At 41.3% G+C, this 24871-nt stretch overlaps 1 protein-coding gene across 1 annotated transcript in view; it reads right to left on the bottom strand.

Moving 5' to 3' along the window:
- Positions 1-2432: 2432 nt before the first annotated feature.
- The window catches only part of KCTD16 (potassium channel tetramerization domain containing 16), a 281874-nt gene continuing 259435 nt past the window's right edge, over positions 2433-24871 (bottom strand). Inside the window, exon 3 of the mRNA XM_059174936.1 lies at positions 2433-7998. Coding sequence (XP_059030919.1) covers positions 7544-7998 — 455 coding nt within the window. The 3' untranslated portion in view covers positions 2433-7543. The remainder of the gene's footprint in view (positions 7999-24871) is intronic.

Genomic DNA, 24871 nt, shown 5'->3' with positions numbered 1-24871 from the left:
GAAAATGAGGATGTAAGGTTCTGACCTTGATTCCTTCACTGGGATATTGGTATGGTAAGTTAAAAGAAAAATGTCAAATATTAAGACACCCACATGTATTGTGTCTTAATGAAGTCAGTACATACAAATGATAGAAGGCGGCTGAGTAGTCAAGGTTTATTCTTAGACTTGTCACATCTTTGAAAATAAGGGCATAGGGACCTCCTGCATGAGTCCGACAATAATATTGTCCAAGATCTAGGTGTCATCTTTAGTGAGGGAATTTTGAACCTAAAGAAACCAAGTATACAATGAGCAGTTCAAGAGGATGAAATCATTGGCCTATTCTTGGCACTTTTCCCCCCTTTTTCCTGTTTCATTTCTGAGAACCTGTTATTTAGGGTTGCTCAGCTTGAAAAACATCCCCAATCAGGTCACGTGAACTGAAAATGCTCCCAAAACACTTTACACACAACACATTTAGTTGTTATAAGTTTGATGACTTCATTGAAATATCGTTTTTCTGAGGCAAAAAGCAACTGACACAGAAGACCACACACCTGCCCCATCACTACTGAAACCCTGAGAAATAGGACCTCTCTCTCTCTAAATCTCAGCATTCACATCTGTATAAAGGGACAACTGTATCTAATCTCAAATAAACCCTGTACTGATTTAAGGTACTACTAATTACTATTGTGCCATTTCATCTTGTCCTTGACCCAGATGTCTTCTCTCTACGTGGTAAGAATGCTTTGGAAAATTAGAGCCAACCCTTAACTCAGTGCTACTGATATTTTGGGTTGCATAATTATTTGTCATGGGGGCTATTTTGTGCATTCTGGGATGTTCAGCAACATCTCTGGTCTTTACCCATTAGATGACAGTTAGCACCTCTCAAGTCGTGACAATCAAAATGTCTCCCGGTATTGCCAAAAGTGCCCGGGGCGCAAAAATCACTCCTGAATGAGAGCCGCTGCCTTAAATACACACAAATCAGAGAAGAGTATTTCCTGAAATTGGTTCTGTCTCTCACGTACAAGAATAAACCACTGACCACTGGCTGCAATTGAGAAAAACTGCTAGTGATCACTGTAAATTCTACGTATATTTTAGCTTGCATGCATTCTTTTTCTTTCCTTTCCTTTTCAACTTTTTTTGAATAAATGCCACTGCCACTAGGGACTATATGAATAAAAATGGGTTTGATTTTTACCCAGAAATCTGTAATGCTTAAATTTCACATCAGGAGACTGTAATGCTTAAATTTCACATCAGGAGACTCCACCTTCTCAAGCACTGACACCCACAGTAAAGACAAAGCTGTGAAACTTTGAAACCAGATTTTTCCCACACGTTCACACAGTGTTACCATGGGCATTAGCCACTGACCCGACATCGACCTAAAAATGGCACGAGTGTGCATACACACTCACATCCACTCACACAGAGGAGCAAGGAGAAAGCAACTCTTCTCCACTGCTTTCTTGTGCATCAATCCTACTTCCATTTGTGAGGGTTGGAGCCAACCACCAGCAGCAGAGAGAGTCTGAAGGGCTGCTAGTTTTTATTGTGCAAATGCAGGTAAATGAGCTAAAGGTTGATTCTAAGAATAAACGGACAAGATGGAAGGGGTTGTTGGAAAAGGGAGACACTAAACCCTCTACTTGGCATGTAAGCTCTTGTAGGAGGCTGATTAACAGGAGAATCACCACTCCTCAGCCCAGGACAGACCCCTTGAGAGCTGCAGGACCAGGGCACGTTTTTCTTCAGCTTTTTCAAAGTAGATTCCCTAAATAAAACAACGGTGACAGTCTAGGAACTAAAAATTCTTTACCCAGTAAACACCACCTTTTGTTCACAAGAGGAATTTTTCAAAGGTTAGGAAACTGAGGCAGTAAAGGGACCCCACCTGGGAAGCCGAGGAGGGAAAAAAGCGAAATCAAGTTTATCATTTTTAAAAAATCTTGGCCGAATAATCTTAATCAGCGATTCAGGTTTATTAGTTTCATTAGCCATTCTTCCCTTTCCTGGGACAGTCATCTTTACTAAAATATTCACGGAGGATCACCACAAGCATGTATTTAAGCCACTCATTCTTCCTTTCTCGTATCATGTGGGAATTTGTTATCTGCCTAGTTATTCTGTTATATGCATAGAACCAACTGGATCATTGAAACTCTCCAGAATCATTTCTATCTGAATAGAATATGGCCTTCCTTTCTGGCCAGAGTGGAAAAGTATAGAACTTCATCTCCTTCTTGTCGCTGCGTATGAAATATGACCACTGTTTTGAATGGACTCTTCCTTTCCTTCTTTTATATTTCTCTCATGGGTTTTGCTTGCAGTTTTTAGTTAATATTGGAGTTCAGCATCCTCAGCTATCTGAGAGTTTCAGAATCCTGCATGAGTCAGTTTGGACAAATTTAGCCATTCAATGACTCAGGAGTTAAATTCACTAATCATTCCATATTAATTTTGGTGGTGTTTGTATGTTCAGTTAATGGAACCACCTTTGGGGCCCTATACACCGCCACTAAGTTATGCATTGTTCTCCAGTTCCTCTGATTCACACTGTACAAGGCCTGGAAATGAACACCTCTCCTTGGGAAAGTTCGTATGTTTTCCTTCCTTGATGGGTATCATAAGGATATATCTCACTCAGAGATGTGCTCCCATCTACCCAGAGGACCCCTAGATAAAACTATATTGATGCAGGTTTTCAGTTTGTCAAAAAACAAAACAAAACAACAAAAAAAAAACCAAAAATAAAACAAAATCCAAATGTACAAATACAGATAAATGTTTTCAACAATTTGCATGCTGGGTTATAGAATGGAAAGGTGGCTGACAGGAGGATGAAGGGACAGAGGAGTCATGACGCTCCTCTGCCCTGGTCCTGGGATGCTCTTCTTTGGGCCTTTCCTCTTCATGAATAAAGCAAACTCTGACTTCTTTGTCGTGGAAAGAAAGTGAAAGGAAGTGAGAAAATGTGGGCCTCTGCACACTCAAATCCTCAACGGCAGCATTTCTTAAAGGAAGGTCCACAGACCATCTCATCAAAATCATGAGAAATGGTGGACCCCAATGCAGATTCCTTGGACCAGCTCAAAGTTTCTGAATGACTCTCTGGGACTAAGGTAAAGGCATCTGCATTTTTACAAGAGCTACAGATGATTTTTGTGCATGGTGAGTATTGAAAAACACTGCTAAAAAGTTTGCAGTGAGGCTCACGAAGAAAGAATCTCTGTTCTAATGCATGTTGCAAGATGAGAAATAGAGACATTTCAAACATAGAAGCTCTGTGGTTGCATCACAACATGGTGGTGATTAAAGTTTCAGACTCTTTTCTTTCGGCAGGGGTGGAGAGCAATAACCATTTCATCTAAAACCAGAGAGATGAAGGCAATATAAATCAAACCCATTCCGGCAGGTTTCATTTGGTCTAATTTCTTTGCAGATATTAATCATTGTACAGTCCTATACAAATGACATTAACGCCATTTTAACTCATAATACAGAATACTCACTCTGATTCCTTCTCTAGTGTATTATTTTGACAATACAAATGAAAACTCTATAAATTGGAACAGTGGGCCATCAAGATTGCAAGATGCCAACAATACCAAGACATTAAAGAGAGAAATGGCGCATGCTAAACCTATAACCCAGCATGCAAATTGTTGAAAACATTTATCTGCCACAGAGTCACCAGGGGGAAAAAATAACTCTCTTCATTTTTCCTATGAAAATGGCTATGTCAAGTGGAGATGACAAAGAATTCTTCCTAAAAGTCCACAGAAAGACTCTTATTAATTCTAGCAAAGATTATCTAGGAAGATCAAGGTTATTAAGATTCCACAACATGATATCTAGTGGCAGAAAATACCAGCGCTCAAGCTCTCCGGGTTAAATCATTATGGTAAATGCAAAGGTGGAAGGTTAAATCTGTAACAAAGGAAAATGTCTAAGAATCAAAGTTCGGCTCCCATTATGGGAGTTGGTGTCAAACAACTTTTGCAAACCACCATATATGCCTTTTCTTTTTGTCACTGGAGCATGTTTTGCTTGGCAGAGACAAAGGACCATCAGAAGGGAATCTAAAGGCCAGAGAAGCAGAAGTAATCCAGAAGCACAAGGAGTTGACAACGAAGAGGACCCACCATGGAGAGCACGCATCTGTGCCTGGGAATGAAGCTGCCTCTGAATCACACAGGGGCATCTGAAAAGTGAAAAATCCATTTGTTTTCTCCCTAAATTGAATCAGGTGGGGGTAGACATAGCTATGGGGGAATAAAGAGCGAAGGGAACACATGATTTGTGCATTGTTCCCTTTTGTTTTAAATTGCCGTGCATGCATTTCCAGTCAGATAGCTGCCTACGATCACAAAGGGTAACACCACTGCATATAGCGGAGGCCACTTCACTGGATTGTTTTTGTGACTACATCTCAGTGCAGCTTTTTCTTAGAGGGGAGGGAGAGCACACCAACACAGCAATCTCACAGCTTTATTTTCCTCTCTTCCCCTTTTCCTGCTGAACTGTTTTTGATAGTGGGTAGGACGACTGATAAATATATTCCTGACTCCAGGAGATCCACATTAACCTGTAGTGAGTGACCTCCCAATGTCACCAGATTTTAGCATTTCAGGATTACCCACCAGGCCACCTAATTCAGGGTTCTACGTATATGATTCCTCATGCATTTGATCCATCTGCTGCTATTAGTTTATTTGTATCAGCAAATTATGACCTCCATCATAACCAATATTCAAGAAGTGAACCACACATATGGTTCTGTCCAGAAGTGAACTAAAAGTTCTTAAAACTTTTAAGCTCAGGGAAATAGGCATGAATCAGGATTAATAGAGCACTTAATTCTTTAACTCACTTCACTTACCCAGAAATCGTTTTCAATGTGGTAAGCCACCTACACCCTACTTGATAACTTCACTCAAACTAGGACTGAATGTTTCCACTGACTTCTCCTTAGAGCTTTTTACTGACCAGGTCTATATTCATCTCTCTACCAACACCCACACAAATAAACATCTAGCTGCTGTCTTAGCTATCTGGGATATTTGGGTGGGTGTCCATCTAGAGATGGTCCAAATTGAAAATGTTAGTATTGTTTCAATCAGATTTCTTATCACTAGTTTTATTCACTAGAGGGTATAAGGAATACCTAAGCAGAAAAAAATTCATGAGGTGTCAAGGGACAGAAAAAGTATGCCAGAACATCGTCTTTGCAGTATTCGGTTTCCTGTTTAAAGCAGGCAGTGGAAGTAGTGGGTTGTCTGATTTCTTCCTCCTTCTTTAGTTCTTACCAGTGTATCTCTATCTTACTACCATTAGAGTTAGGTCTGAAATTTAAGGAAATTGGAACTTGGCCACTTTATGCAGATCCCAGACTCCAATAGGGCCACAAACATCATCTGATCTACATAAGTTTGAAGATATTTTATCTATCTTCAACTTCCATTTGAGCCATTAAATTCTGTGATTCTTGCAGGATCCTCTATTAACAGGATGATGTGGTATTAAGAAACATTGAAAGGAAAGAAGACACATTGGTAGAGCCTTAAAAACTATGCTGTAGTTAAGAACAAATGCCTGCTAATGTATTAACCCATAAAAGAACACCACTTAAATTCATAAATGAATTATTAAATTATCATAAATGATAATTCTCCTGACAACTCAACTCCCCAAATGAACTTTCTTTTTCACTCAAGTAGACCTTTAAATTCCATTTGAGTCTTAGGATCAGAAAACATCAGCTGAGTCTGTGGCCCAGATGTGAGGGTAAGAATTAAAAAAATTCAGGAAGATAACCATGTACTCATGGTCACTCATAACAGGAACCATGAGAGAACCTCCTACATAATAAATGTGCATCAACAAAATATTTCAAGAGGAAGCAATTGGTTATTATATTCCCTCCTACAGACATTATCTAGTTGCCTTTATTACCTGTCACACATATATACATACATACACACACACACACACAATAAAAAATATTAAGAGTGCTTGGCACACAAATAATGCTTGAAAAATCATTTTTTAAGTTCCCACTGAAATGCATGAGGAATGCTAAAAATAAAAATGGGTTTTTAATCTTCATTTACCACAAGCCTATGAAAGAGCTATTGGTACATGTAGAATACAGAGTCATACGGATAGATGGCTATCAACAGTTTCTGTTTGGCTGTATCTATACAGGTCAAAGATGTATTCGAGAAAGATAGTTTAGAAAGCCAAAACCTTAATTCTGAAGTTTTAGTTATCTAGTTGGGCTTTTCACAGACATCAGGGAAATGACAGCCAAATCATAGTATAGGCACAGCCAAATCCCCAAATCCCACAGACAAAACTGGCTATAAGAAAGTAACAACGTAGCACTGTAGTTGTAAAAAAAGTCATGAGAAATTATTAGGCGATGTGTGGAATACAATTCCCTCTCAAGGAAACAAAAGGCCAGACCCTTATTCAAGTACTGTGTGTTGTTCTTACTTCCACAACTACACAGGGATGCAGAGAACTGAATGTGGGTCACATGAAAAGGCCACACCATTAAAACATGGGTAGTAAGTACTCTGAAAACATTGAGAAACGGAAGGTAACTCAGCTCAGGGTAGAGAAGGCTGAGTGTGGGGTCACTGAGTCATAATTTTTGTGGATACGAATGTTTGTTTCTTTAATACAAAGAATGTTTTACTAAGCTCTTCTCACCCTCTCCTAGTGCAGAGAAAGAGCAAAACTGTAAAATGGAGCCTGAGGGTGTTAATTTCAAAATAAGGAAGACAATTTGTTGACGACCAGGGTTACTCGATGTTGGAAAGTGTTGCCAAGAGAGGCTGGGAAATCTTCCCAGAAGGGTTTTAAGAAGGGAGCAGAGGCTCATCTGTGTCTAAAGTAGTCAAAGAGAGTGCTGCTGGGAGCAGGGGTGTTCCCCTTAGTATATCCAGGCCCTGGGGACATGTGTGCTGTGTGTATGTACAGACATCGTTGTGCTTGTGTTGCACAAATACTCATGCATACGGCATCAATATAAACTGGCACGTAATAGATTCGAGTGAAAAGTCATATAAATCTGCCATTTCCCCCCTTACCCCATAAACAAAAGGGAAAAGGAAAATTAAAAAACCCAAACATATGCCATTGGGCCAGATCTCTTTCTACCACATTCTCATTCAAAGGAGGGAGGTAGAAGATGAGAGAAAAACCCAGTTTGGGATAAAGGACTCCCAAAGCCTCTCAGCTACTCTTCGGTAGCCGGCTCTCATTTTACATAAGATACTCAGCACATGGTATCCAGTAAACACACAAACAAGGAACCAAAAAGAGATTTTCTTATCATTCCACATCTGGAAAGAAATCTACCCTGTGGATTTAAATGTTAAGGTGAACTAGGTCAATAGGCAGTAGTATATCAATGGGCTACTGTGTTCTAACAAACATATTGTTAGTTGTTACTTTCCTTTCCGAATACGAATTTCGTTAGGAGGTTTATTTCCAAATGGTGACACAATTCGTTTCTTCTCCCACCCCCAGCCCTCCCCTATAGATGATACTTCCGTAAAAGTTCAGATTGCCAAGGATGTTTTCTCTCAGGGAACCTATCTGGGATTTTGATCTTTAGGAAATCCTGGATGCATTTCTCCAGCTCTTCCTCAATTGAGAGCTTTTCCTTAACAGCTTTTTTTTTGCTGCTCATGTTCGACTCCCTGGAGCCCGAAGTCAGAGTCCGGAGCAGATCGCTTTTCCGCCGCATCTCGGACTGTTGGATCAGCTGCACGGGTCCCTTCTTGATGGGACGGTCCAGAGTCTGGATGTTGGTCTGGCGTGTCACGGGCCCACAGATGACCGTCTCCTGGGGAGAGCTGGCCTCAGACTGACTGTCACAGCTGGAGGTGGAGAGGTCGTTGCAAGATGTGCCGCTCTCCCCTTCTTTGTCACCTGTGGCGTTCTTGCAGCAACAGTCGCAGTGGGAGGGTGACCACCTCGAAGGCTCACCTGCAAGCAAGCACAGTACCCAACGGGTTAATGCCAGCCAGCTCAGCCCAGAGCGCACAGCACCTGCACGCATGCACACACATACACACACACACACACACTTACAAGTGTCCACAATCATGTATTTACAAGAAGTGGGGTGGCACACAGGATAGGCTGCAACATGAGCACCTAAAAGTCAAGTGCACTGCAAGAAGGAAGTTCGTAACTGCATGCTGGGCTTCAGTCCACAGGCACTGCAGCCAGCTACTTAGCTACACCATGTACCAATCTTGTCACCTTGGCAGTCCCCTTACATTCTCAAAGCTTCTGTCTCTTCCCCTGGGAGATGAGGATTATCAGTTGCCTACTTCCTAGAGTTGTAGAGAGAGTATAGATAAATCAAGTGAAATTCTTAACGAGGTACATAGCACACTCTCAATAAATGCTACCTGATTTTACCATGGCTGGTGTTAAGCCTGGATCCAGAGCTCCATGTTATTGCAGTCCAGTACAACAACGGCAGTCTACAAGAGTCAGGGGGCGCTTACTCTGTGCCAGCCCCCCAAGTAAGCTCTGGGTACCCATCATCTCACCGGAGCCTCATGATAATTCTACGAGTAGCTCCACTCCTAGATTTCATACAAGGAAACTAAGACCCTGAGAATTTAAGAAACTTGCCCTAGTTTGCACATTTTGTAAGAGGCAGAGTTGGGATTTGAGTGCAGATTTCCCAAGTACCACAACCAAAGCAACTAACCATTTGTTTTTTCAACTTGTGGGACGGTAAAATTCCTGCTTTTCTTTAAAAACAATGTTCAGGGTTTAACTTCTCTCTCTGAAGTGTCTGTTTACCTCTCCTCAAAAATATTTATCATTTCCTCCTCTGAATTATGGTTTTGTTTTGTAAGGGCTTCTAATATTGCACAAATCACATTATGATATTCTTTTTCACTTTATTCATTTCAGCTACTCACCATGAACTCTCCAAGCTGGGCATAGTCAAGTGTCCATTGTTGTAATTCCAGCAAGTGGCTCAGAGTATGGTATAGAAACTCAATAAAGGCTGTATCCTTCTAGTAATGTTTAAGTACCTGGATTCAGCCACACCTGGAGCTGGTCCTGTCAGTGGACTTTTAAGTTACATAATCCCACTATCTTATATTTAAGCCAGCATGAGTACCTCGCTCCCTCTTCCCCTCAGTATTGATTCACCGCACTGTAATCAGCTATTTGGAGACAGACCCATTTTTCAGATACACAGCTAGTGGCTCCCTGAGCTAGAAAATCCACACTTACGGCACAAAGCAAGTTCCTGAACATAAGTCACTTCTCCCAGCCTTCTATCCCCTGAACATTCAGTCTTCTTAGGTCATGAACTTGATACTATTTACTTATCATACATTATATGCTAGGCTATTTCATATAATTCACTGCACTTAAGCCATAAAAATGAAAGGAAATGAATCCCCTTTATAATGCTAATATTGAGGACAAGGATAATGTAGTATCTACATATGTTTAAAAGGAGACCCAGTTTGATTTGTGCTATATCTTACTCTCCTAATCAATCAATCACATTATAATAAGATCCTACTTTACTGGCACCTCTAATATGGCCAAAGTAGAGGAAACCTAGAATGGAAACTAATAGGAAAGTTATATCCTGTCTTCTTGTTAAAGGCCTGTCATCCATATACTGAATGATTTAACTATTTATGGAAACTTACGTATTTTCCAGAAGGAGTAAAAAGAAGTCCCTTATAAATCGCAACTCCAAAATTATCTCTAAAGTATATCCACTCTTTCAACCCACTTTTTAAAATGTGACTGAGTAATCATTGTATTTATAGACCCATTAAATGAAATGCAACAATCCAATTAGCCAAAAGGAATCACCACAGCAATAACGTCCTACTTATCCCTGGCTATTACCAGTAAATATCTTCCATGCAACAGAGAAACTGCTCAACATGTACCAGCTGCTGACGGCAAATATCAGCAATAGGAAATCTTTTCTCTGCCAGTCCAGATTCTGAGGGTATCGTTTTTCTTCTTCCAAAGGCAGAATCTGCCTCTACCTCTCCAAACCCAGCCATCCCTAGACTAATAGGACTTGATGGAGAAATGGCTCCAATGCATTGGGTCAAAACAAGGTAATCATTATCAATCCAGACCTGGTCTAGTTTGATCCTTTATGAGAAAAGTTCAGAAACTAACCTAAGCCTTAAAAAAATAGAAGAAGAAAAAAAGGAGAGGAAGGAGGAGACAGGGGAAGAAGACATATGTGCTGAGATATGCCTGCGCATTACCTTAAAACAAGATGACGAACTATTTTGGCCATAAACCCTGCTGAACCAGTAGAAAGACAAGTCTGTGTTTTTCTCCCCAAGAGTTACCTTCCCCACTGTAAAGTCGTTTCATGACTTAGGGAAACCTAAGGCTTTTTTTTTTTTTTTTTCAAGATTTTATTTACTTATTTGACAGAGAGAGATCACAAACAAGCAGAGAGGAAGGCAGAGAGAGGAGGAAGCAGGCTCCCTGCTGAGCAGAGAGCCTGGTGCGGGGTTCCATCCCACGACCCTGGGATCATGACCTGAGCCGAAGGCAGAGGCTTTAACCCACTGAACCACCCAGGCGCCCCCCCACTAAGGCTTTTCTAAAGGGCAATTTAACAACACAAACACCACCATGGGAGGGAGCCCTGCATGTTTCTGTGAAAAACTGCACACAATCCTCCACTGCATGTCTAAGGCCAGAATGCAGAGCAGATGCAGCTATCTTCCCTGAACTGCCACGATGATCGTGGGTTTAAATGTCAGCTGGGATCCTCCAGCTTCCAGGCAAATAGAAATATTACTTTCTACTTATTCTAGGAGCTATCACTATTAAAGGGAAATTGAACAACTTAATTTTAGTGAAGCCTGTTATACTACAACATGTTTCAATATTTTATGAGAACATTTGAATGTTTTAACATTTTCAGCAAGACAATTCATAAGGAGGCTTCTGAAGTCCATATATTAAATCAAGGAAAAGATGGTATGAATGCAGCTGGAGGTCCTGTGTGAAGAGTCATCATGAAATTTAAAACCAGTTAAATGTGAGAAGATAACCACTCTGGTTTTTTGGGGTGGGGGGAGCACTGTCTGTCTCATTACCCCCTTCCCAAGAACTTGACCAGAGCAGAGGTTTTAAACCATAGCAGAGAAGTAACGTGTGTGGGCTGTGGACCCACTTGCCCTCGCGGCCCCACTGACATGTGCTCACCAGTCCTGGCAGATGTGGAAGGAGCTGTGAAGGGCCAATTCTGTAACTCAAGGTATTCTAGAATCTCTCCAATTATAGCAAATTATGTTCTCATTACAATATACTTTTGCTCCCCATCAGCTGAGGTTTTTCAATACCGACTGGAATAATTTTCTCCGTTTGAAGAGAAAACAGGTTACAACTGATTAGCCAGATGTAGGAAAGAAACCATTTCATCCCAAGGAAAGTCTCATTTATTGATATTAAAAGGGTAAAAAAAAAAAAAAAAAAGTCTAATGTCTTTTGAAGGGTTTATTAACAGGCTAATGGTCAAAAAGCACAATAGCTCTACTTTTTTTTTTTTCAAGATTTTATTTATTTGACAGAGAGAGATCACGAGTAGGCAGAGAGGGAGAGAGAAAGAGAGAGAGAGAGAGAGAGGAAGGAGGAAGCAGGCTCCCTGCTTAGCAGAGAGCCGGATAAGGGACTCTATCCCAGGACCCTGAGATCATGACCTGAGCTGAAGGCAGAGGCTTAACCCACTGAGCCACCCAGGCAGCCCTCTACTTTATTTTTAAATAAACCACTGCTTAATTTGTTGGATATTATATCACTTTTGGTGCCTGGCACATAATAGAGGTTTGATAACTGTTTGCAGAATGAATGGATGACCCAAACACAGGTGTTAAATTGTATCAAAATCATAATGCAGCAGCATAGATTGCAGACTCCAGAATCAGGCCCCACAATTTGTCAGTTTGGATAAAAAATTCTTCACCTCCCTGAGCCTTAATTTACTCATCTAAAAAGTGAGGCTAATAATAGTATCTCCCGGGGTGCCTGCGTGTCTCAGTGGGTTAAGCCTCTGCCTTTGGCTCAGGTCACGATCTCAGGGTCCTGGGATCGAGCACTTCATCAGGCTCTCTGCTCAACAGGGAGCCTGCTTCCCTCCCCCTCTCTCTGCCTGCTGTTCTCCCTACTTGTGATATCTCTCTCTCTGTCAAATAAATCAACAAAATCTTTAAAAGTAATAATAGTATCTCCCTCACAGAGGTTTTAGAAAAATGAAATGAGACAATTAATGTAAAGGTGTCTCATGGTTTGAAGCACCCAGTAAATGTTCTATTCATTCATACCTATTTGCTCTACTAAAAGCCAGGCACGAACCTACATAAACCACACAAAGGAGGAGCATGTTCGACAGGATTTGGTATGTTTCCCCCAATATGCTCTACAATCAATTCTTAGGTCTGGCTGGAACATCATGTGAGGAAGGGCACTGATGCTGACGCTAGACTCATCGAGAAAATGTATAATGACATTTACTAATGCCTGGATTTGCTGTGGGAGCACAGAGTAGCTGCAAGCATGTGCAGTGTCTGGCATACAGTATGTGACCAGGGGACAGTTTTGGAAAGAAGTTTCCTTTACTGCACAGTGCTTACAATTTCACAAATGGATGAGTCTTCTGAAATAAGAATTTGCTTGAAAACACATAAATTAAATTCAAACCCAGAGCCAGGAATAATCTGTATTTTGGATTAAGGGGTGGGGGGGGAGGAACAGGACCCTAAATCACCCTAAGTCCTTAAAGCTCAAATCTTCCAACATTTTACAACTCTGAAAAACTGAGGACCAGTCAGGCAAGTTGTATGATTGTATGTGGCCCCTTTGGACCATAGTCCTAACTGCAGATGTCCTTACTGATAAAGAAGGAATAAAAGAGGAGAGACTACAGAATACTTCTCCCCTATGAAAAATTCAAACCAAGCTGAGTGAAACATGACTTAGCAAACTCACAAAAGTGCTTATGCATTTTTAAAAGAGGCAGCTCTGCAATCTACCCACACTTCAAATTCTCCACCTGCTAATGGTTGTGAACACAATGCACATCATTTACAGCAACAGCTGGGAAAACTGCTTTCCCCTGTCTTCTCTGTCAATGATGGAGGAGCCTGCCAGTCTGGGAGCTAGGTGGCCAGATCTAATTTATGGAGGCTGCTGAAAGACTTTCCTGGTATCCCAGCTGAAAAGTCAATAATGGCCAAATTGATGTTTTTATAATTCTGCTAACCTTGGAGAAGATATTTCGTAGTAGAGACTGGGAATAGGCAGGCTGTGTAAGCTTCTGAGAAAATACATTTTCCGGCTTGATAATCATCCTCTCTTGCTTCCTTTCCACTCTTGGACATTTGTCCTTGGATGGGCCCAGCTGGGGCTCCTCATTAAGAGGTGGCAAAGTTGGGTAAGAGCAGACGGTTAAAATCACTCATACATTAGTCAGGGCCAGTCGAGAAAACAGGCATTGTACCTGTAATCTTCATAGGGAGAATTTAATATAAGGCATTGGTAAAACAGGTACTGGAGGGGTGAAAAAGATGCAGAAAGACTGCAGGAGGCAGCCACCACTTCTAGGGCTGGGGAGACAAATCGAAGACGGGGTTATCAGAACCCGGAAGCTTGCAAGAGCCACCATGTGGAGGTTATGCCTAGGCATCCAAGGAGGGCACGTTGCCTGTCGGTCCTGGTATCTCTGAAGGGCCTGGCTCTGCAGGGTACAGAACAAAACAAAATTGCGAACTGGGAATAAAATAAACAAATAAACAAATAAAGTTTATTCTGGTAATAAAATAAACAAATAAAGGCTGGGTTGATGCTGATGAGCAGCATGTTGACAAGGAGTCCCTCCTCTGCTCCTGTCCTCCAGCCTTTCTCTCGCAAACCCTGTGACAGCACAGACCCCAAGGGGAAGCGTGCTGGGCCAATGCAAAGTGTGGTTAGCTGAATCGCAGCCCGAGCATCACAAGGCAGAATCAAGAAGTGGATTTGGAACTGAGAGACAACAGCTTAATAAGAGTGTGCTGACCCTGCCAGGGATGGGAAAGAAAAGAAAGACAGTTCTTGACCTGCCAGAACCTGTGCTCAGACACAGGAGTTGGGAAATGGAAACAACAGAAAGCTCTCACTGAGTTCAGTTCCTGCCCTGCTGCCCTTTCTTATACCTTAGGGTTTTGTATTTGCTCTCCTTCTGCCGCAAACAGTTGTATTTCTGATATTCACCTGTTTAGTTCCTTTTTGTCCTCCAATGCTCAGTTTAGACATCACTTTCTCAGAGCAGCCTCACCTCTACCCCCCACCCCAGTTGAAGCCAGTCCCAATCTCCAGCTTACCTCTTCTGCACCATCACCATGGGTAATTAGGGAGGTGTTTCTACATTTATTTGTTCAATGTCTGTTTCCCCACACCTGACTATAGAGTCCATGTTTGTTCCTTTCTGGCAAACTCCAAGCCACATACAGACTAGCGTTTCCGGGCACATCGTAGTAGATGCATGACAAGTGAACGGGAGAGGAGATGGATGATGGCACAGAAAATAAATTTTGGTTTAGGGTGTGTGAAAGAGACAGTAAAGCTTCCACACACACGGAGGAAAGAGAAATCTTGACATGCCGAAGTAGTTAAAATGGAAAATATTTAGGCATACCACTAGGCATGTAACAACAATGTGCTGACCGGCATAGGTTAACAGCAGGATCCACAGGCATATCCAGAATTGAATCAATGTATGTATGTGCTTGTGTGTATACATACATATATAATTTTTTAACTGATCATCATTCAATTATTTTATTGACACAGACACAGAAAAAATCCTTAGAGCCATTATACAGCTTCAGTAAAAATTAACTTTCCTAACCATTCTATCATGGGTCTCTCTATTCATAACTGTTCTCCAATGTGGTGATGCTCAGTCATACCCTCCCAGCTCAGGATTTTCAGTTGTGGGGTTTCCCTCTGAATAAAGCAATGTGATGGTGTGCTATAAGGCAGGAAATCCTGAATTCTGGCCTCCTGGCCTATTGCCTTGCTCTTCCAATGTTCCTGGATAACACCCCTACCTCATTTTCCAGGCGCTTCTTGCCCTTTTCTTCCTTTCTTCCTGCCTACTGTATTTCCTCCTCCTAGTCTCAGCATTTCTCTGTTAAGATCCTACATAGTTACTCCTGCCCCCAAAGTCCTCATTGCCCTGTTTCATAGGCAAGTCCCACAGCCCATCCTGATCCCTTTTCTTACCCAGGGCCTCTAGTGTGGCCATTCCCTTTACATTTTTCTTTACTGATTTTTCAAGAGTTTGAACTAGGGGTCCGAACAACTCCCCCTACCCCCCCGCATAACACCTCTCAATCAACATCTAAGGGTCTTCTGTCTCATAGAATGAAATGTGTATGTCATTATTATAGGGGTTGTTTGTCCCCTTTTCAGTAGAAACACTCCCCCCCCTTTTTTTTAAGAAAGAGAGCATGAGAGGGGAGAAGGTCACAGGGAGAAGCAGACTCCCTATGGAGCTGGGAGCCTGGTGGGAAACTCGATCCCAGGACTCTGGAATCATGACTTGAGCCAAAGGTTGTCGCTTAACCAAGTGAGCCTCCCAGGTGCCCGAAACACCGTTTTTCTCCCTTTTGGGAACTACCTCTTCCTAACTCCATGTGGTCCTGAAAGGACCATCACCCATACTGCCATGCCTAGCCACAAGGGGAGGACATCTGATCCATATGTGAACTTCCCATGTTTCAACCATGAGACCCAAGTTATGTGAACCTGAGTCTTCAATGAAACTGAGCCACTGGAGTTTATGGGTAATATATATTCTATGATACGGGCTGTTGCCAAGATAGGGGAACGTGAGTTCACTGGGCACCTTCCCTACAGGTTGGCAAGAGGACATTCATGCACAAAGAAGCCAAGCAAGACAGGCAAAACTGAGCATAGTCAAGAGATAGAACTAACTTGTGTCTGTGTTGTCTCAAGTTGGCCCCATTCCTAGGCTTATAATTTCATAAACCCGAAATTCTCTTTCTATGAGTTAGTTTTGTCTTAAATATGGTAAGAGTCTTGAACACAACATCACATTCATATAACTGACTGTCTAATTTACCTGTGTCATTCTCTAGCACTTGTGTAACTCTAGCACTAACGCTGGCCAGTTCTTCAAGGGCAAGTACTCCCACATAGCTAAACTACTTTATAGGTAAATAGTTTCTTTAGTGAATGGTACCTCTTCTCTACCTAGTTCCAACAAAGCTGACTAACACTCTCAGGAGACACTCAGGCTCTCCTGCCACCTGTTGTACACAGCCAATCTTGGCATGGGTAACAGCTATACCTCCAAAAACAGAAACTTAGCATAATAATAATAGATCTAATTTATTGAGGGCCCCCTTTGTGCTGATTATAGTGCTCAACACCATATATAATCTTCACAATATTATATGAGGTGGATGTTCTTCTTTCCTTTTTATGGAAGAGGAGATTGTAGGTCAAAGTGGCCAATTACCCAATCCAGTTAAAAAGTGGACAAGTGACAAACTGAGAATTCCAATTCAGATCTATTAGTACAAAGCCTCTGCTCTTTTGGGGGGACAGTATTCAATACCACAAGAGTTTTCTTTTCTTTTCTTTTTTTTAAAGATTTTATTAACTTTTTTACAGACAGACAGAGAGAGAGATCACAAGGCAGAGAGGCAGGCAGAGAGAGGAGGAAGTAGGCTCCCCACTGAGCAGAGAGCCTGATGCGGGGCTCGATCCCAGGACCCTGAGATCATGACCTGAGCTGAAGGCAGGGGTTTAACCCACTGAGCCACCCAGGCACCCCCCACGAGAGTTTTCTATCAGAAATACTAAAAATTCTAATAGGCCCCAAAGGTGGAAGTGTTGACTTTAAGACATGATAGCCCCAGTGATTTCAGCACTTCAGTCACTTTTAGAAGTAATCAGCTAACTAAACAACTTGAAAATCCACAGGACTGTTACCATTATACTTATATAAGAAATCTTAATTCTGCTCTCTGAGCTGACTAGAAAGAACTGAAAGCAGCGAAATGAAGTGTCACGGTTGCTCTTCCTGATGTGTGGGCACGCTGTCTCCCTCCACCATGCATCAGTGCCACCACAGCTGCCCTGGAAGCAGTCAGCAGTATCTCAAGTACGCACCCAATTCGTACAGAAAAAAAAACCCTTTGCCAGTTAATTAAGATAGAATAGTTGCTAATACTGCTTAATGAATTTTTTTAATATTTTATTTATTTATTTGACAGACAGAGATCACAAGTAGGCAGAGAGGCAGGCAGAGAGAGAGAGAGAGGAGGAAGCAGGCTCCCCGCCGAACAGAGAGCCCGATGCGGGGCTCGATCCCAGAACCCCGGGACCATGACCCGAGCCGAAGGCAGAGGCCCTAACCCACTGAGCCACCCAGGCGCCCCTGCTTAATGAATTTTAAATAACCAATCAATATGCGATACCTTCTCAAAAGGGAAAAAAAAATCAAAACACAATGATCTATTGTTTATTGGCAAATACAAACCTAAATTTCTATTGATCCTCCTGGTAGAATTAAAAAAAAAAAAAAAAAAGGCCAAATTAACCCAGAGAAGTTGTTTACAGGCTAGAGAACCCTGAGAATTTATGAGAGTCACGGATAACATAAAAGTGTCTTAAAGATATTTGTAAGTCATAAATTACTTTAAAGGGAGTTAGGTTGACCAGAAAACTTTAGACGGTGAGAAGCACGGCCAGCCATGAGAAGGATCACCTGGATGATGGTGCAGAGCTCACTGCAAGCAGGCCCACACAGATCCTTGGGGTGCCAGACCTGGAAAGGACCTCAGAGGCCCCTGAGTACCCTCGTTTTATAATGAGGAGAAAGAAAGGAGCCCAAGAGTAAGTGTCAAAGCCAAACTCCAAGTCTGGAGCCCTGTCTGAGATCTTGCCAGAGACACAGCTTGGAAGGTGTGGAGCGCTACAAGCAAATAACACCTCCAACTTTTGACTGTTTCATATCTGGACAATCTTTCATCTGGGGTGGGAAAACTCACAGCAAGAGTCCACTGCCGAGTACAGTCAAGATGAGCACAAGACAGAAGGGTCTGGAGAGAGCAGATTCCTACCATATGATCACACACCTAATGGTCAGAGAGAGAAAAATGGTAAAGAGAGAGAGAAATGGTGAGCAAGATAGACAGAGAGGCAAAGACAAAGAAGGAGGGAGCATGAATGGTCCCTCTACCTGAGGATAATGCAGAGCTGTGTTTGTACCTAACTTTGAGCCAGACACAGGGCCTGGCACTTTACCTGCACCAACTCACTGAATCATGATAACCAGTGAAGGGACTTAAGGAATTCCGCCACCTAATTCCCACCTCCTGAATAGGAGGCTCCAAAGGACCACACTTCCCCAGCTCTCAGGAAGACTCAAATTCCAGAGATTTACTCAGAGTCCACATCTCAAAGGCCTTCTTTTAAAGTGCCTGTACCCACGGTGTGAGAACAAGTCTGACACCTCAGTGTGAATTAGTTTATCACAATGTTTGGACGTGACAGAGGAAGCCTAGGAATTCACAAAAGGCATTAATGAAAAACGAGAACGTACCACGTGTCATGTGTATGCTGAGTGCTTTACAAATACTTTACTCTAACAACAGTCTAAGGCAAGGTTTCCCATTATTGACATTTGCGCAGAATGGTTCTTTGCTCTGGGGGCTCTCCTGTACATCACAGGATCTGTATCTGCAGACCATCCCTGGCCTCTCCATCCCTGGCCTCTATCACTACTCTCTACTTACTCCCTTCTTCAGTGAAGAACTAAAAAGCACTGGGTACTGCCAAATGTCCTCTGGGCAGCAAAATCACCTCTAGTTGAGAACTACTGTTCTAAGGTAAGTAGTATTCTTATTTTATGGTAAGAAAATGGAATTCCACAAATTTGACTAATTTGCTCATGAGTCACAAAGCTAGTAAAAGGTGAAACTAGGATTTGATTTTTGGTAGATCTGACTCCAAGACTATTACTTGTTCCACGGTTATACTCTGATGCTCCTATGAAACACTGCTTCTCTGAAAGGAGCTTACTGGGCAGAAACAATCCTTCCATTCACAGTAAGTTCCAAAAGAGGCCAAATAAAAGGAAGTGAAGAAAACTGAGCTGCCTTTTCACCTTTCATAAAATGGAAAAAACACTTCATCTCCACCAGGCTATCTTCAGATAACAAAGTAAGATTTACACAATTTAGCAGCTCTGTCTGAACATGTTATCTCTGCTAATTGGCCACTGGTTCATTACTGTTCCTTTCACTAGGATTTCAAAATGGGACAATGGTGGTTCTACCCAAAGACTTTCCCCACACAGCTACAGCCTATATTAATAATCATGTAAGGATAAGAAACGAAGTTAAATTGAGTGTTTAGTACATTCCAAGTGTTGTTCTATACTTTCCTTGCAGAATCTCATTTGAGATTTAAAACACCCCTATGGATTAGGCTCTACTGTTACATTTTACAGAAGAGCTAACTAAGGGATAGAGCTGGTAAACAACTAACCTCAATCTTCAAGAGACAAGCTGAGATGCAGGCTTGGAATTTCCATCATAACAAATCAGGCAGTATTTAAAACTCCGTGGTTTAGAATTTGGGCTTTAGAATCAAAGACACCACAATGGGGTACAACTCGGCTGGTGACTTGCAGTTTCCTCATCTATAAATGTTAGATATAACAGTACTTCTTTTGTAGGAGGATGAGAATTAAATGCTATTTGTCCACAGCATGCCTACAGTGCCTAGAATATATTCAATGCCCATCGAATAATGTTTTTTTTTTTTAAAGAAAAATTTAAATTTTTATCTTGATACCTAAATTGGCAATGTTGATAGCAGTCACAGTCATGAAATACTTAAAAGGTAATTTCAATAATGGTAACCAGATAGGTAACTTCTTATTTCTTCTGCTTTTCTTTGTTTTCCTATTACATAACCCAGATCTCTGCTTTCTAGTGTCATTATGGGCTCTTTACCAAAGCATTGATCCCGTTTGCACAGACTGATAATATTTAGGAAAACATCACTGAAGAACAATTAGTAGGTAAGCTCTCATCCCATCCGCCCCCCCCCCCCCAATAGCTCTGGGGCAAGAATTGCCCCAGTGAGCTGCAGTGACTCTAAGGGCAGTAAGAATTCCTGAAAGACGGTAAATTCTCGAAAGAGGATAAAACAGTAATGATAGTTCACTGTTACACCTTTATATATGATTTTCCTGTTTCTTTTTTTTAAGATTTTAGTTATTAGAGAGAAAGAGTTTGTGTGAAAGAAAGACTGCACATGAGCAGGGGGAGGGGCAGAGGGAGAGGGAGAAAGAATATCAGATTCCCTGCTAAATGCGGAACCCAACCTGGGGCTCATAACCCTGAGATCATGACCTGAGCCAAAATCAAGAACCCAGTGCTCAACTGACTGAGGCACCCAGGCACCCCTTCCTGTTTCTCTTAAGTCATAGTAATTACACACAAATGCACAACCTCATAAAATTGCCTAACTCACTCTTCCGTGATGGGGAGAAACATCCTTTAATCACAGAGCCCACCCCCCCCCCCAAAATCATGGAACCCACCATTACCTCCATGGTTAATTCACTTAAAACAGTCTTTGAAGTGGTTTGACAGGTATATCCAATATAAATGAAAGCAAAAGCTACCAACATTAATTGGCACTAATGACTTTCAGACAGCAAGGGATGGAAAACAATTCTCCCTCTGATAATCATAGGGAAATTAGGCTGAAAGAGATCTGAATTCTACATTTCTTGGTCTCTGGTTATTAAATATATTCCCTCTTCTTAACTGATAATCAGATCTGCAACAACACATTCTTAATTGTTTACATTTGGAAAATGGCTGGAAAAGAACTTTTTATTCTTCATTTTATTTTATTTTTATTTCTTTAAAAGATTTTATTTATTTGACAGAGATCACAAATAGGCAGAGAGGCAGGCAGAGTGAGGAGGAAGCAGGCTCCCCGCTAAGCAGAGAGCCCGATGGGGGGCTTGATCCCAGGACCCTGGGATCATGACCTGAGTGGGAGGCAGAGGCTTTAACCCACTGAGCCACCCAGGTGCCCCAAGGAAAAGAACTTTTTAAAAAGAAACCCCAAACAGAGGTGCCTGGGTATCATAGTCAGTTAAGCCTCTGACTCTTGGTTTTGGCTCAGGGTTCTGTGATTGAGCCCTGCACAGGGCTCTGCACTCAGAGCAGAGTCTGCTTAAGTTCCCCTATCTCTCTGCCTTTCAAATAAATGTGAGAGAGAGAAAGAGAGAGAGAGAGAGAGAGTGAGCATGAGAGAGGCGAGCTTGAGCGAGGGGGAGGGGCAACAGGAGAGGGAGAGACTCCTAGATGAGCAGGGAGCCCAAAGGGGGACTCAGTCCCCTGACCTCAAGATCATGACCTGAGCCAAAGGCAGCTGCTTAACTGACTGAGCCACTCAGGTGCCCAAATAAATCTCTGAGAGAGAGAGAGAGAGAAACAAAAAAGTGGTATAGGAATCCAATTTCTTACTTTCTTTCTTTCTTTTTTTTTTTCTTTTTTCTTTTTTTTTTTTTTTGCATGTCGTTATCCAGTTTTCTTAGTACCATTTATTGAAGAAAATACCTTCCTCATGGAGTATTCTTGGCTCCCTTGTCAAATGTTAGTTGACCATATATATGTGAGGGTTTATTTCTAGGCTCTTGATTCTGTTCTTTTGAACTATTAGTTTATTTTTATGCCAATACCATACCTTTTTTTTTTTTTAAGATTTTATTTATTTGACAGAGATCACAAGTAGGCAGAGAGGCAGGCAGAGAGAGGGGGGAAGCAGGCTCCCTGCTGAGCAGAAAGCCCGACACGAGGTTCTATCCCAGGACCCTGGGATCATGAGCTGAGCCAAAGGCAGAGGCTTTAACCACCTGAACCACCCAGGCGCCCCTACCATACTATTTTGATTTCTATTGCTTTGTAACATAGTTTGAGGTCAGAAAGCTTGTTCTTTCTCAGGATTGCTTTGGCTATTCAGGATATTTTGGGACTTTATATAAATTTTAGGATTTTTCTTTGTTTAATTTTAATTAATTTATTTTTTAAAGTAAACCCTACACCCAGTTTGGGGGTTTAACTTAGAACTCCAAGATCAAGAGTTGCATGTTCCACTGACTGAGCCAGCCTGGCATCTTGGATTTTTCTTTCTATTTCTGTGCAAAAATGCCATTGGAATTTTGACACGGATTACCTGATCTCAAAAAGGATTAAAGACTTAAACATAACCCTGAGACCATAAAACTTGGAGAAGAAAACATAGGGAAAATCTCCCTGACAACTGGTCTTGGAAATGATTTTTTGAATATGACACCAAAAGCACAAACAGTAAAAGCAAAAATCAGTAAGTGGAACTATATCAAACTAAGAAGCTTCTGTACAGCTAAAGAAACATTCAGTAAAATGAAAAGGCAACCTATGGGATGGGGGAAAGTATCTGCAAGCCAAGTATATGATAAATGGTTAATATCCAAAATATATAAAGAACTCCTATGACTCAATAATTTAAAAAAAAACCTATTAAAAAATGGGCAGAGGAGGTGAATACTTTTTTCCAAAGAAAATATACAAAAAGCCAAGTACATGAAAAGGTGCCAGAATGAGGAAAAGGTTGGTAGCTAGGGGAACATAAAGGTAATGAGTTATATCTGGGAATTCTTATGGGCCTCTAGAAGATCCAAACTGATAAAGCCTGATCTCTCTCCTCACAACACTAGTTCGAATTCCATTTTTTCCCCATGCTTCTCCTCTAATTCCATAAAGATGTCTGTTTCAACACTTCCATGTGACATGCTTGCATCCATACACTTGTACAGAGTAGCATGGTGTAAAACAGAAAAGTGACCTCAGCAATATGAATGTAAGATATTTTACATATTTTATAAGACATTCAATTTTAGTCTTCTGTTATTCTTGTCTTTCATTAAAATATAAATTCCTGGAACTTAAAATATAAAATATAAGTTCCCATTTGAAATATATATAAATATATATAATATATATATATAAAATATAAGTTTATAAAATATAAAATAAAAGTTCCCATTTGAAAGAGACTTTCTGACTGAAAATTATGCTCATTCCACTCTGACAAAGATTTGAGAAGAGTCATGACTTAGGAGATAAATTATGAAACCTACTATTTGTATAATACTTTATAGATTATAGAACCACTTTCATTCATTATACCTCATTTGATCCTTGTATTTATTCAATCAGCACTCAACTAATATCTGATGGCTCTCTACCAGACACTGTCTAAGCAATGGGTTCAGACCTAGCCACAGGGATTTACATTCTGATAAGATAGATAAACAATAGTCAAGTAAAAGATAATAAAAGTTCAGATAGTGTTGAGGGCTGCAAAGAAACTAAGACAGGATAATATAATGTAGAGAGTTGGGGAGAGAGGGTTGAAATCAACAGATGGAGTGTCCAGTTGACAACTCCAGAAAAGGTAACATTTAAGCAGAGACCCAGCGTCCAAAAGAATCCAGCCTGTGAAGATCATATAGCTGTCATTATAGGCAAAAGGAGCTTTGAATGCAAAGGTCCTGAGGTCGGAATAAGATGGCATGTACAGAGAACAGAAAGGAAGTATGCATGGCTTGAATGTGGTGAGAGAGGAGGAAGTATAGAAAATGAGGTTAGAGAAACAGACTGGGACCAAACCCAGTAGGACTGCAAAGGCTACAATCAAGAGTTAGGGTTTTATACCAGGGCATTAAGATGGATGGGTTTTTGTTTTGTTTTTAGAAGACTTCTTTATTTGAGAGAGAGAGAGAGAGAGTGAATGAGAGAGCCCATGAGAAGGGGCAGAGGGAGAGGGAGAACCAGGCTTCCCAATGAGCAGGGAGCCCAATTTGGGACTTTATCCCAGGACCAGGGATCATGATCTGAGCTGAAGGCAGACATGTAACCAACTGAGCTACCCAGGTGTCTCACGATAGATGGTTTTAACAGAGGAATCACACGACTTTAATTCATCTTTATTACAAGCTTAATCTTCTTGTTCTCTAGAGGATGGATTATTGGTGAGCAAGAATGGAGGTAGGGAAGCTAGTTAGGAGGCTATTCCAGAGTCCAGGCAAAAGGTAACAGTGACTTCTAGGAGTAGAGGTAGAGACCAAGTACTCTATGACATACATTTCTTTATTCTCACTTTACAGCTTGGGAAAGTGAGGCTCAGGAAAGCAAAGGGTCTAAGCTGGGTATAAGAGCAGAGAATTTTTCTGTTTATAAATTCAGTTCTTCCCCATTATGCCATGGTTATGTCAGTAAAGACATCCCAATCCATGGATTGTTGAAATCTTTCACAAGCAATCTGTTTTTGACAGAAGATGTTCTCACTGTCTCTAGCCCTATCCTGTGTATCAGAAGACTTCCTTGGTTAGTCCTTCAGCTGATCCACACCTGCTGGGGTTATTTGATTGACTTCACAAACGGGGAGCCTGGAGTTTAATTCTACAATCAGGAATCATTATATTGTTTGTAAACAATGACAGACTATGATAAATATGCATTCTGCTTAATTACTTCCTTCCCATGTGCCATCTTCACTTTCTCATTTCCATCATCCTGTCACATCTGAGTACCTGATTGTGCGTTCCCTACCAGAGGCAGAGAGAGAATAGCTGCAAACACATTGAAATGCAGGAAGACAGCTCTGCATCCTCTGGGTTGTCAGAAACAGAAGCAAAACCTGGAGTTCAAACACCAATGAAAATTAACAAATTTCAACATGTTCGGCTTTA

This window comes from Mustela lutreola, chromosome 5, assembly GCF_030435805.1.
Source record: "Mustela lutreola isolate mMusLut2 chromosome 5, mMusLut2.pri, whole genome shotgun sequence".
NCBI lineage: Eukaryota > Metazoa > Chordata > Mammalia > Carnivora > Mustelidae > Mustela > Mustela lutreola.
This window is presented reverse-complemented; position numbering and strand designations above follow the sequence as displayed.